The sequence below is a fragment of the Triticum dicoccoides genome, chromosome 4A (assembly GCF_002162155.2).
Source record: "Triticum dicoccoides isolate Atlit2015 ecotype Zavitan chromosome 4A, WEW_v2.0, whole genome shotgun sequence".
NCBI classification, from domain to species: domain Eukaryota; kingdom Viridiplantae; phylum Streptophyta; class Magnoliopsida; order Poales; family Poaceae; genus Triticum; species Triticum dicoccoides.
The window spans coordinates 602,761,277-602,773,332 of record NC_041386.1 but is presented as its reverse complement, the minus strand read 5'-3'; the positions used below and the strand labels follow the sequence as shown (position 1 = coordinate 602,773,332).

At 40.6% G+C, this 12,056-nt stretch overlaps 1 protein-coding gene across 1 annotated transcript in view; it reads right to left on the bottom strand.

The window, feature by feature from the left end:
* LOC119283769 (myosin-14-like) overlaps nt 1-10,385 on the bottom strand; it is a 15,234-nt gene extending 4,849 nt beyond the window's left edge. The window contains exons 1-23 of the mRNA XM_037563180.1: nt 9,962-10,385; nt 9,317-9,595; nt 8,990-9,135; nt 8,739-8,895; nt 8,550-8,608; nt 8,299-8,455; nt 7,591-7,740; nt 7,369-7,505; nt 7,126-7,272; nt 6,925-7,026; nt 6,085-6,142; nt 5,878-5,979; nt 5,382-5,419; nt 5,174-5,300; nt 4,442-4,609; nt 4,232-4,363; nt 3,439-3,548; nt 3,302-3,362; nt 2,496-2,673; nt 2,202-2,407; nt 1,627-1,746; nt 846-944; nt 177-425 (exon numbers count right to left, since the gene is read on the bottom strand). Coding sequence (XP_037419077.1) covers nt 177-425; nt 846-944; nt 1,627-1,746; nt 2,202-2,407; nt 2,496-2,673; nt 3,302-3,362; nt 3,439-3,548; nt 4,232-4,363; nt 4,442-4,609; nt 5,174-5,300; nt 5,382-5,419; nt 5,878-5,979; nt 6,085-6,142; nt 6,925-7,026; nt 7,126-7,272; nt 7,369-7,505; nt 7,591-7,740; nt 8,299-8,455; nt 8,550-8,608; nt 8,739-8,895; nt 8,990-9,135; nt 9,317-9,595; nt 9,962-9,964 — 2,985 coding nt within the window. The 5' untranslated portion in view covers nt 9,965-10,385. The remainder of the gene's footprint in view (nt 1-176; nt 426-845; nt 945-1,626; nt 1,747-2,201; nt 2,408-2,495; nt 2,674-3,301; nt 3,363-3,438; nt 3,549-4,231; nt 4,364-4,441; nt 4,610-5,173; nt 5,301-5,381; nt 5,420-5,877; nt 5,980-6,084; nt 6,143-6,924; nt 7,027-7,125; nt 7,273-7,368; nt 7,506-7,590; nt 7,741-8,298; nt 8,456-8,549; nt 8,609-8,738; nt 8,896-8,989; nt 9,136-9,316; nt 9,596-9,961) is intronic.
* Nucleotides 10,386-12,056: the final 1,671 nt, after the last annotated feature.

Sequence of the window (12,056 nt, the reverse complement as noted above, 5' to 3'; positions counted from 1 at the left end):
TAGATTATTAAAAAAATTAAATGGTATTCATCCTCATTTATGGTTTCACATGAATATCCAGAAAAAGGATGAGGAGTTCACTGATTCAATGGTACCTATATAAGCTACACAAGATTCATCGCTAGATTTTGTTATCACATTTTCTTTTGTATTTGTTCGTATTTCTGCGTTAATACCTTGAGCTTCTCATTTTCAGCAGTGAGCTTCTCTTTTTCGGCAGTGAGCTCATTAACTTGAGTTTCATCAACACGGATCTCTGGCACTAGAGTAACTTTCTCTGCTTTCTCTGATGCTACCTTGGAAGTTTCCTGTTCCTTCTTTAACAATTCTTTTGTTTCCTTGAATTGTTGTTGCAATTCCTGCAATTGTGATTGGAGCTTCTTATTTTCTTGAATTTTCGCTTCCTTGGCTTCTTCCAAATCAGACTGCAAGTATAAAATATGCATATGTAAGTCCAAAATCATCAAAAGTTTCCTTTGTAATGCTATGAGATGCACAATGCTCCTCTTATACTAGCAAATGTGCCAGCTGTTGACATGATATCTGCAGGTTTTTGTTCTTATTGTTCAATCATTTTCCCTCTTCTTTATTCATTCACTACAAGATGTTAATTTACATGACAGTCCAGATTAGTTTAGCAACCTAAGAAGTGCCTATTTGAGAGACCATTTTTATTATTACAATAAATAGCACCTTATTGGCAATAGACAAAATAACATACACCGCAAGATAAAAGTGCCTTAGAACTATTTGACAATAGAGAAAATAATAGAATAACATACAAGTGCGCCATGCATAAACAACATTTTTAGAGACATTGTGGCCATGGTTCTGTGCTAGTTTACCCTGATGCGCTTCTCCACTTGTAACCGCCAAGTAAGCTCCTCGACTTCTTTCTCTAGTTTACTCTTGGCAGCCTGTAGGGCACCAGTTTCCTTTGCAGCCTGAAAGTGGCCAGGCACAAAGAAATCAAATAGTTATCGATAACTGAATCAATTAGAGTTATAATGAACCCGGTGATATGCTTTGCTTGGTGATGCAGAGAAATAGAAGCGTAAGACCATGGTAGTTGAGTGGTGTATCCTATATCTTTTTTCGAGCAAACTGGCTGGTATCCTAATAAAAACAGTTCTTTAAGGAAGATAAGGAATAGTTCTGATAACACAAGTTTGCAATTGCACTGCCATGACTTTGGGTAGAACTACGGGTTAGTCCTTGGATATGGTCATAACAAATCGCTAGCAGCCGCAGAAAGTGCACAGCATTCACACCAGTGATGTGGACACAGACCCTGCAGATGATGGCTCTACAGCCACCAACGAGCATGATAAGCCAGCGAGAGGGCGAACCAAGACTAGTGGTGGGATGTATCGCATACAAGGCAGTAGACATGATGATTTTCTATGGGGAGAGAATAGGGAAGAAAAGGACAGTGGCAATTTGGCTCATTTCCAATCACAACAGGGGTAAAATGGTGTTTTTGCACCAGGCCTAATGTCCTGTCAATGCTAATGACTGCTTAAGTATATATAAGGGATTTCCCCCTTGAAGAAACCAACAATACTGTAGCTTGAACCAAGGGAAGAAAGGAGAAATTCAGGATAAGTTTACAAGAAGGGCTCTTACCATTTTGAGCTGTCGAAGTTCTCTTCTAGCTATTTTTCCTCTCCAAGCACACTGAGTTACGAGTATGCCCTTTGTCATCCTCACATATCGTGAGCGCGCTAAATGACAGCGGCATCGACTCTACAAGGCATGAAGTCATATTAGAGTAGGTCTGATATGATGGCATAATATTCCTGATATTAGCCTCTTGTTATCATGAGAAACACAAATATTTCTGATGATTTTTGCTATTATTCTTATTAGCACCTCATTTCACTATGCTGAAAACATAGTATGTTTATTTATGTCAGTATAAAACATATCAAGCTTTAGTGTTAAGATAAACACAAATATGACAGAGCCAATAAATATCTATCACAAGTACTCCCTCCGTGTCCGAAAAAACTTCTCCCAAGCTTGTCCATCATGAAGTCAAATGGATGTATCTAGCACTAACTTGGTGCTGGATACATCCATTTGAGGGACAAGCTTTTTCGGACGGAGGGAATATCTGATATATGGTCATCACTTGCATATTCTATTTGTATTTGGTGTATCTACTCTGATTGAATTAACCATTGAAGCCTCAGAAATACCTGAATAATCACTGCAGCTTTTGTTTGTCGGCAAAAACGCAGTTTGCCGCGAGCAGCCATACCACGTAGACCACATTGGATAGTAGTTGATGCGGAACACAGATCTCTATATTTTATTCTTTCATGGCGCATACGGCGATAGGTCTGAATTTTCAAAGCAGCTGCCTGTCTTCGAAGATTTTCATATAACCTTCTAGCAGTTGTTCCTTTGATAATTAAAGTATAGAAGAAGTCACTATCACTGCTAAAGCAGGGTTTGTGGAGAAAGATTAAAGTGAAAACAGATAAATGTACCCCTGCATACTGCCTGGAGTTGTGTAGCACATGTTCGCATCTCGACATACTTCTTGCGAGACATAAACGAACGAACTTTGGTTTGTAGTTTTTTAGCAGAGAGTCCCAAAACCTCAGTTCTTAGAGCATCTAACTCAGCCATTTGACCAGCACGAAGAAACACTTTTGTTTTCCCTATCTGTAAATTCAAAATCAGAAGGTGAGGCTGATACAAGAATAATGAAACAACATATCAGTGTTTGACAGTCAAACTTTGATTCACCTTTCAGTCTGGGATCTCTATATATTACTGGAATATCTTTTAGCAAACCATTTTGTTTGGGGCATGTGCAGGGGTGGAGCTAGACTGAGATCGACAGGTGTTTATTCTTTGATTTCTGTATTCTGGCACCGTCAGGTGCACCTTAGGTGGGTTAGGATGATGCACAAGCGACTCGTCAGAATTATTCTTTGGCTGGGTATGTACAACCCCGAGGGCCCTATTTGGCTCCACCCCGGATACCCAGGTCATAGATACTAAAAATTCCCACACAAATCCAAGGAAAATACTAACATTACTTTCTTTTGGGGATCCAGATTATTTTTTCGAGAAAACGCAAGAGAGTGGGGGATCCAGATTATAACAGTGTAGATTAAAATTTAGTTCCGTATCGTAACTCAGTTTAACACTGCCTATTCCTTAAAGATTGTCAATTGTGTAGATCAATCATGGGTTCTTGGGGGTTCCTGTTGTGAACTTGTGATGTTATTTCCTTTAAGATGGCCAAACTAAGAAAATTAGCATTGATATTTCTTCTAATAGTTACCTGATAGCCTACAAGGTTAGCTTTCTCGAGAATCATCTTCGTAGAAGTAATTTCAGTATTGCTGCCAAAGGAACACATAAGTACTAACAACATATGGAACAGAAACAATGAAATAATCAAATAAATAGTAAGTTTACCCTTTACTCAGAGCTTTGGGATGCAGAATACCAAATCGATTGACAAATTCATAAAAGGTTCGCCTAGTGGGGTATCCTAGACAGCTTATCCTTATTGCCTCTAACACACCCTGTTCAGAAAGACAGATGGCATTACACAACTCGAACAACTAATTCTTGAACAGTTAGGAACCTAATTTTCATAAAGTTAACTGTAAGGGAGATATAGGAGCAACAACCAAATGCAGATAATTGTAATTTTGTTTTTTTAGCAGATGCACATTAATCTGTAAGTGTGCATGTTACGGCACCACATTAAATCTAGAGGTAAATGGAGAGTGCATGCATGTTATATTGTCCTGCGGCATTCAAGTTAAATTATTTATTGTTGAAAAAAAAATAATGATGTGGAATGTTTTTATCTTCTTTGATGATGCAGAGGGAGTGCATGTGGTGGAAAGTGGAAAGTTGATTGACCGCATGCACTTGATGATGTGGATGTATTGCATGTGCATTTAAATGGGAGGTAGCATGTGTGTGGAACATATGTGATGAGGTGGATAGGCTGCATGTTAAGATAAATAAGATAGTGGGGATGAACTTCTTAGGTATATAGGGTTACATTTTGAACAATAGAAATGAATTTTTACTGCATAACCCATTATGATTTAAGGCTTTGGGCTAAGTATTTATGAATAAAAAAACATGAGCATTCAGTTTCATGCATTGGGACCAGCAACAGTCGAGCAAAAGAAACATCACAGAAACTGGTCATGTTTAATGAATACATAAAGAGAAATTTCACAAGCCTCACCCCACACCGAAGCTGCTGGAGAACATTACTGTTCTCAAATATCTCTGGCTTGAGAACATTATTGGGTTTTATGCAGCGGATGTAGTGTGGTTCTGTTGCACTCAACGTTTCTAACAGAGATTGTAGTTGTTGCTGTAACATCATGCCAAAATAGAGGTGTAAATACACAGAAATATATGTAAGGACCATGGAATAGAGCAAATGTTGTACCTTGAAACTTGAGCCTATCGAAGTAAACTTTGTTGACTTCGCTGATTCTTCAACAGGTGGAAAAAGACTTGAAACAAATGGACATGTTGAAGCATTTAATAGGATCTGATGTTCATTTACAGCATAATCTATGTTTTTATCTAAGAAAAGATCTGTTTGATAAGTGACCTGCAGCAGACAGAGATATAAATTTAGTGTGTGCATCTTAACTTTGTAAATACTCCCTCCGTCCGAAAATACTTGTCATCAAAATGGATTAAAAGGGATGTATCTAGAACTAATATACATCTAGATACATCACCTTTTATTCATTTTGATGACAAGTATTTCCGGACGGAGGGAGTAGCAGCCAGTTCAAATAGAACCGACTGATTAGCAGGAGCAATAAACCATCTCCTGACAAGATAGATGGATACATGTTTGTCAGGAGGATCAAGGAATGCCAGCTGACTCTAGGCCAAAATGCATGAGGGTGCATATGCAGTAATGCAGAAGAGTCAAATAAAATAAAATTTATAGAAGGTAGCTATAATAATTAGCTTGATTCTGGGTCAATTAAACATGATCTTAGAATGGTAATATCTTGTGCAGTAAGTACACCATATGCATCATAAATTACATGTCAATCACATATATTTTCCAGCATGTGCAGACAACCGATTACCACTCAAAAACATATAGCCACAAAACATAATATTTACTATTGACATGTATGTCAATAAGGTAACCTACATGTCCAGCATAATGATGAACGGTGAAGTCAGATCTTGAAAATTTGGGTTTACTGAAATGTGGGCTGTCCTTGAACTTCTGATATAGCTTCTCAGCAAATGTTTCATGGGTTGAATTCCGTAGCATGCTGAATCATAATAGAAAACAACTGTTAATAACTTTTTGGGATTCTAACGGAAAAAGGTTATTAACAGTTATTTGTAAATACCATGTCTCATCCAACAGAGCAATTATCCCACCCGGTTTCTGCATCAAATAAATTAGAAACAAGAAATAAGATTGCATAGCATGAGCAGAGCACATAATTAATTGGTTATTACAATATATCATGGCTAGACAATTGCATAAAACTGGAAAAAAAATGCACGAAACACAATCAACCAGATAGCAGATATGTATCATGCACAGAAATACTGCTGTTCTCATGTATTCAATGGAGGCAAGAGAGGAAAGAAATACTGCTATGCTGATCTGGAATGTCAATATGGATGGAAACTATCGCCGTCTCAGTATACAATCTGGTATACAGACTTATAATGACTAGTACCAGTACATCTAAGTATCTAAGTCATCATCTCCAAATGTTCTAGACCTTGACCCTAGATGCAAGATCTTGTTCAAGCATTACCGTTGTGCTGTATTTTGTTACATGCACCAAACTGATCATAAAGACAGCACTGTGACTAGAATCTGAATTTCAATACCTTTTCAATGAGATCAAGAATTTCCTGGTTGTCTACAAATTGGATGTAGCTCCAGTCAATTTCTTCTTTTGTATATTCTTCTTGTTCCATCTTAAAAACATGCTGTTCATGGGACATGTGTTATTAGTTAGAAAAGGACTCAACGTTAAGCTGGTTGGACGACCTAAACACAAAACTTGTCGAGCAAAGGAGATTTCATTTTATAACCTGGTTAAAATGTTGCTGGAGCTTCTCATTAGTTAGATTGATACAAAATTGCTCAAAGCTGCACACAATTAAAATGTCAGCATGTGCTAATTACCTTCTTTCAAACCTGACATAAGCAGATGGTTATGTATGCAGAAGTTGCATTATCTTCTGCTGCCAGTTAAAAGTATTCATAATCGAGGACTTCGGTGAACAAAAGAATTAGCAACTGAAACCCAGCTCCACCGGGCGGTGCTACAGTGCCTTCCTGAGGCTTGTGCATAAACTACTTTCCTATCAGCGCATCGAGATGCATCCTTTCGCGCTTTCTTGAAGAAAATAATTTTAGCAACAAAATATCGATATTATGCTTTTAAGTTACAAACTACAGTATTTGCCTTCGCATTTTTTACAAAATTCCTGTTTAGTACTAAGAAAAGAGCGTAATATCCCATAAAAACAAAAGGGTATAATACCCCCAGTCCATGTTTGGCCCAGGAAGGTTGGTTACTGCTGTGTTACTCCCCCACGCGGCTACTTGTGTAGTTTAGAGAAGCATATTTGTGCTAAGGATATCTATCATCCATTCCTGTTGGTTTGGGTTGGACATACCTAGGATCGCCAATCATTTGATACTTATATCATATAGGAGTAGTTCTAGTTTGATTAATTTTCCTCTGATCCACACTTCAGGCATACAGGAGGATAAAGGAGGGTATCCTATTCCTATCCTCCCAAACGTAAGTGCCAGTGTGTTGCACATGAATGTTGAAGTCCATCTAGTAAGACTTCCATATGTGACTTCTACAAGTATACGGACACGGATATTAGATTAAATGCAAAAGCATACCAGTTAAGCACCTGTTTGTCTTGAAACTTTCAAAACCATATATGTCCAGCACACCAATCAAAATCTTTGAGTCTGGATCTTGGCCAATGGAACTATTGATTTTATTTACAAGCCTGTAACAGTGGGGAACACAGTATTCATAACTAATCTTGTCTACGCCAGATATACAGAAGCACAAAGAAACCTTCCAAAATGATGGTTTCCAGACTTACCAATCAAACAAGCGCGAGTAAACAATCCTAGACAATGCATCTCTGCTAAGAGCTGCACCCTTTGCATCTAAATTTTTTGTAATACTCTCTCCACGTGTTGCCATAACACGCTTGCACAAAGATTCCTCAAGACCCTTTGCATCGCACCTGCAGAATGTTTGCCGGTGAATGTTTGTTCATAAAAAGTATGCAAGAAGGAACTTTCTGAAAATATTCAAAAGAAAATACTAAATAAATATATACATGAAAAGCTCAGCTGCTGTCTTAAGATGGAACTGAGATTTCTCATCTTTGGGTGCAGAGGAATCTTCTTCCTTTCCTTCTCCAAATTCTACATTCCCCAAATGAAGAATAGCAGCTACAACTTTGAATATTGCATCCTAAAAGACATGTCAAATTGTATGTCAAAAGACTGTTCCTCTGCTGCTGATGTACAAAACTGGTTGCTGGTGAAATTGGTCGTACCTGTTCCTCATTACTCATACCTACAATACCCATAGCTCTTCTGGTTTCGACATATTCTTTGGAGTCATCAAACCCATTAAGTTCAATGCAATTAGACTGGTTGAGATAGCGAAATGTTTTAGCCTCTCCCAATTTATATTTCGCTCGTTCCTGATAATCATATTCAAATATCAAAGCTATAGATCAGTGCACTACATATGATTTATATAGAACACTCGAATTTACAAAGGGTTGCCCAACGTTAAATAACAAAAGGCGGACCAGATGATGTAACAAATCAATAAAAATGCTAAGTAGATGATTTACAGTTGCAAATCAACATCTTAATGTCTTAGTTCCATCTTACAATTGCTACTCATCTTATTTGAAAATCTAATATCTCTAAAAGAACAATTTACTTGCGAGAAATGCATGAGAAACTATATCTTTCTTGAGATGATTATGTTTAAACCTATTTTACAGAATGCAGAAGCAAAGTTTCAGCCGGTAGCGGTTAGCCTCTTTATGCGTGAGCGCCCTGAGGTTTTTACGAATATCTTGAGTTTTTACAGTGCGGAATAGGATATGCTTCAGATTAGTGGGTATTGTAGTCAATTGTTGTACAGCAGTTGCGAACAAAATATAAGTTAAACAAAATGTAGTAATTCACAAATAAATAATGTGGTTCCAAGAAAATTCAGAAGAAGACCATAGTGAACAGGATCTTACTTCTGGTGCAGCACACAGCATGTAAAAGCAGTGATAGTTCCTTTCTGGGTCAGATATTTGACAGACACGTGACCTTTCCAGAAGATAAGTCCTTATGGCGGCTCCTGAAATCTTCCCGTACTGGTCAAACTGAATCTCAACAAATTTGCCAAACCGACTGCAGAATCAAGAAAGGGAATAAGATGTAAAGCAAAAATCCTATGAAGATAATACATTGAAGTTGTGTAAGTAAATCAATGCTAGTTCATTACCTTGAATTATTATTCCTAACTGTTTTTGCATTGCCGAATGCCTCAAGAACAGGGTTGGACTGTGTCAGGTAAGTAGAGCATGTCAGAACATAATGTGAATTACTACATACTAGTGCTTCTTAACCACTTTTTTAGAACTTGCCAGGTGCGCTTGTGCTACCAGCAAAAGAAGGGCACTGAGAAACGCACCTCTAGGATTTGTTCTTGCACTGACCTTCCTTCAGCTTTAGCTTTACCACCCATAAAAGCAAGATACTGCATAAGACTTTTAGTGCTTTCTGTCTTACCAGCTCCACTCTCTCCACTCACTAATATTGCTTGGCTGATACGATCGTTGATCATAAGTCTGGGAAGAATAAAGATAGGGTGCGAATTGGTTATTATTGTCAGGTAAAATGTTGAATCTGAGAAACTGCAGCGGCAGTGGGGGACGAACGCACCTATACGCACGGTCGGTGATAGCAAATGGATGGGGACTCAGCTCACCGAATTCTGCTCCTTTGTAAATTCCCATCATGTGGTTGTTATAGAGGTGGGGGAGTCTTTGGAATGGATTCACAGCTATCAAAATATTCCCAGTGTAAGTCTGGAAGAAGAATTTAATCCATTAGAGAAGCTGCAAGAAGATGAATAGTATCTCAAATGAAAAAGGTACTTTTGTGCACATGAAGAAGGTACGTAGTTGCTCAGAGCATTTTTCATGATGGAATTCCACTGGCTCATGGAAAATTAACCTGGATGTTAATTTGTTGAGGGACTCAACTTACGTATATCTCATTGAGGGCGTATCTGGACTTGAGGTTCTGGAGCACTCCTGGTTCGTGCAGATAGGCGAGCCTGGTCATATCCTCGACACCACCACGCGGGGATTCCGTGTCCTTGGGAAAGGCAGTCGAGAGATTAACGGTGGCCTTCTTCCCATTGGTGCAGTTTATGACAAGGTCCTCCCCGTTGACCTCCTCCACCTGGCCATCCATCCATGCCTCGTCTGCATCTTCGATCCAGACATGAGAGCCGACGACAAAGCGGCTTTTGGTTTTGGATGCCTGCAGCAGAGACGACAAGATTGACATTAGTTCTGGTTGATGCTGGCATGTATGCATGGTACGTAGAAATTAATCTACATTCCCTTGTATCAGTTATTATGGATGAAATTAATCTGCATTACAAGATGTCTCAAATGCAGAAACCCCATTGAAGGATGTATGTATGTATGTACGTTTCCCTTGAACAAACATGGTAGAATTAAGGCTTGCATGCATTGAATTGAAGAAAGAAAAGAAGCAACAAGCATTGATCGCGTCCGGGCATTTCATCAAACAGTTGTTGAGGCCACGCAAAGGGGTCGCATTTGGGGCCAAGAACCGATTTTGATCCGACGGATAGAATGGAGGGAAAGATTGATAGAATACCATTGTTGGGCGACGGCGGCGGGGCGACGATGAGAAGAGATCAGAGGGAGGCCGGCCGCATCAACTCCGTCCCGCGGCGGCAGGCCGAATGCGAGCGGTGCCGGTCGAACGGCGGCCGCACCACCACCGCACCGCAGCAGGCGACGGCGACGGCGACGGGGAATGTGGGGGGAAATGAATGAAATCCTACGGAGCAGGGTCGAATCCACGGCGAGCGAGCATTGCCGTCCGTCGACAGCAACGCGGTGGTGGTGGTGGTGGCGAGATTTCCTTGGGCTCGCTCTGGTTGTGGAGCTCCCTTACTTTTTTTAGCAGCGGGTGTGGGGAGGAGGGGGAGGTGGTGGTGGTCATGGGATGCAATGCAGGAATGGAGGAGCCGCCCCCGCACTCCCGCGCCATTGCCATTGCCACACACCGAGAAGAATGCGGGATGCTCTCTCTCTCACACACACACACAAACCAGCACATGCCACTTTCCTTCTCTCTCTCTCTCTCTCTCTCATGGGTGGGTTCTCTTGGGCCGGGCCCCGCCGAGCCCGTGGGCCGGCATTAAAGCTGGCCATATATATGGCAGTGTCACGTGGGCCGGCCCGTGCTCATGGAAATTTGGCCCGGCATGTGCCTGATATACGGCACGCGATTAAGAGCATGTTTGGTTGCCTGCATCGATTTTTAGTGCATTGCATGTGATTCTCAGTATGCATATGGTTTGGTTGCCAGCATATGGGTTAGCTCCATGAGGGAATTAAATTTGACCCGCCGCTTGGTTGGCTGCATGGCATTAGACGCACATAATACTCGTTGTTTGGTTGCAATCTTGCATAAGGTGTTGTTACCGCTTCTCAGTGGTGATGACTTTATCACACACGATCTGAACAGTTTCACTCTCAGCTACGAAACAAATTACGATTCACCCTAATTACTATCAAATGACAGTACAGATTAATTGTTGGCCGGCTGGTGCGGTACGTAGCCTGTACGGCTTGTTTTTTTTCTTAATTTTTTAGATTTTTCTCCTGTTTTTATTCTTAAAAATCTAGATACAAAACAAAGTCCATGAAGGCCCATAAGGCCGAAAAGCAACGCGGTCCGGCCCGCGGCCATGCTGTGTCGGCCTTTATAACTGGTGCAACACCATTGCAACACTCGGAGAAAAATGCGGCATGCACTTCTCTCACAAACCACACATGCCAATTTCTCATCCGTTCTCATGGGCTGGCCACCGGACCTGTGGGACGGTATTAAAGTGTCATATGGGCCGTGCCATGCGGTCCAGCCCGTGGGCGTAGAATTTTGCCCAGCACGACACGTAATCAAAAAGGTTTGGGCCAACCTTCGGCCTGCATCGGAACAAGGCCAATCCCGAAAACCAGGCCTTAAGGCTAGGTACGTCACGGCCCTTTTAATTGCGTGCTGGGATGACATAGCCTGAAGCGGTACACGGTTGTCCAGCTTGTAACTAGACTTATTTATTACCCTAAAAAAACTAGACTTTTATTTGTTTATTTTTGTATTTTTTAACTTTTCCTATATTTATTTCTTATTTTTTTTAGTTTTTTCTCAATTTTAGAAAAACAAAAAGGCCCTGAATACTCACAAGGCCGAAAGCAGCACGGACCGGCCCGCAACCATGTCGTGTCAGCCATTATAACTGGCAGGTCAGGCTGATCCTTGGCCCTTATAGCCGGGTTGTGCCGGGCCGGCCCATGTGGCTACGTTTGGATAGTATCCTAGATCATTGATAGGCTTCCCCTATCCTTTTCGCCCCCCCCCCAAGCCCAAATATATTATTCTTGTCATTGTTCTCGCTGACATTTTTTGTTTTTCCCAAGGCCTAAGGAGTCATACAGATTCAAATTTAACAAAATGACCACAATCGCATCGTCTTCACCAGAAACCGCTCAACCAGCTAAAACAAAATTGATGGGTGGTTTCATCACATGGCATCATGCAATGATAAAAAAATGGAGGAAGACTCAACTTGAAAGAAGAGAGGCAGTGGTGAGATGCTTACCCTTGTGGTGACTGGCTCGATGTTTGACGGAGTCGAATCCAACAAATCTCAAGTTGGGGGTCCCTAGCTAGTAGCCTAGAT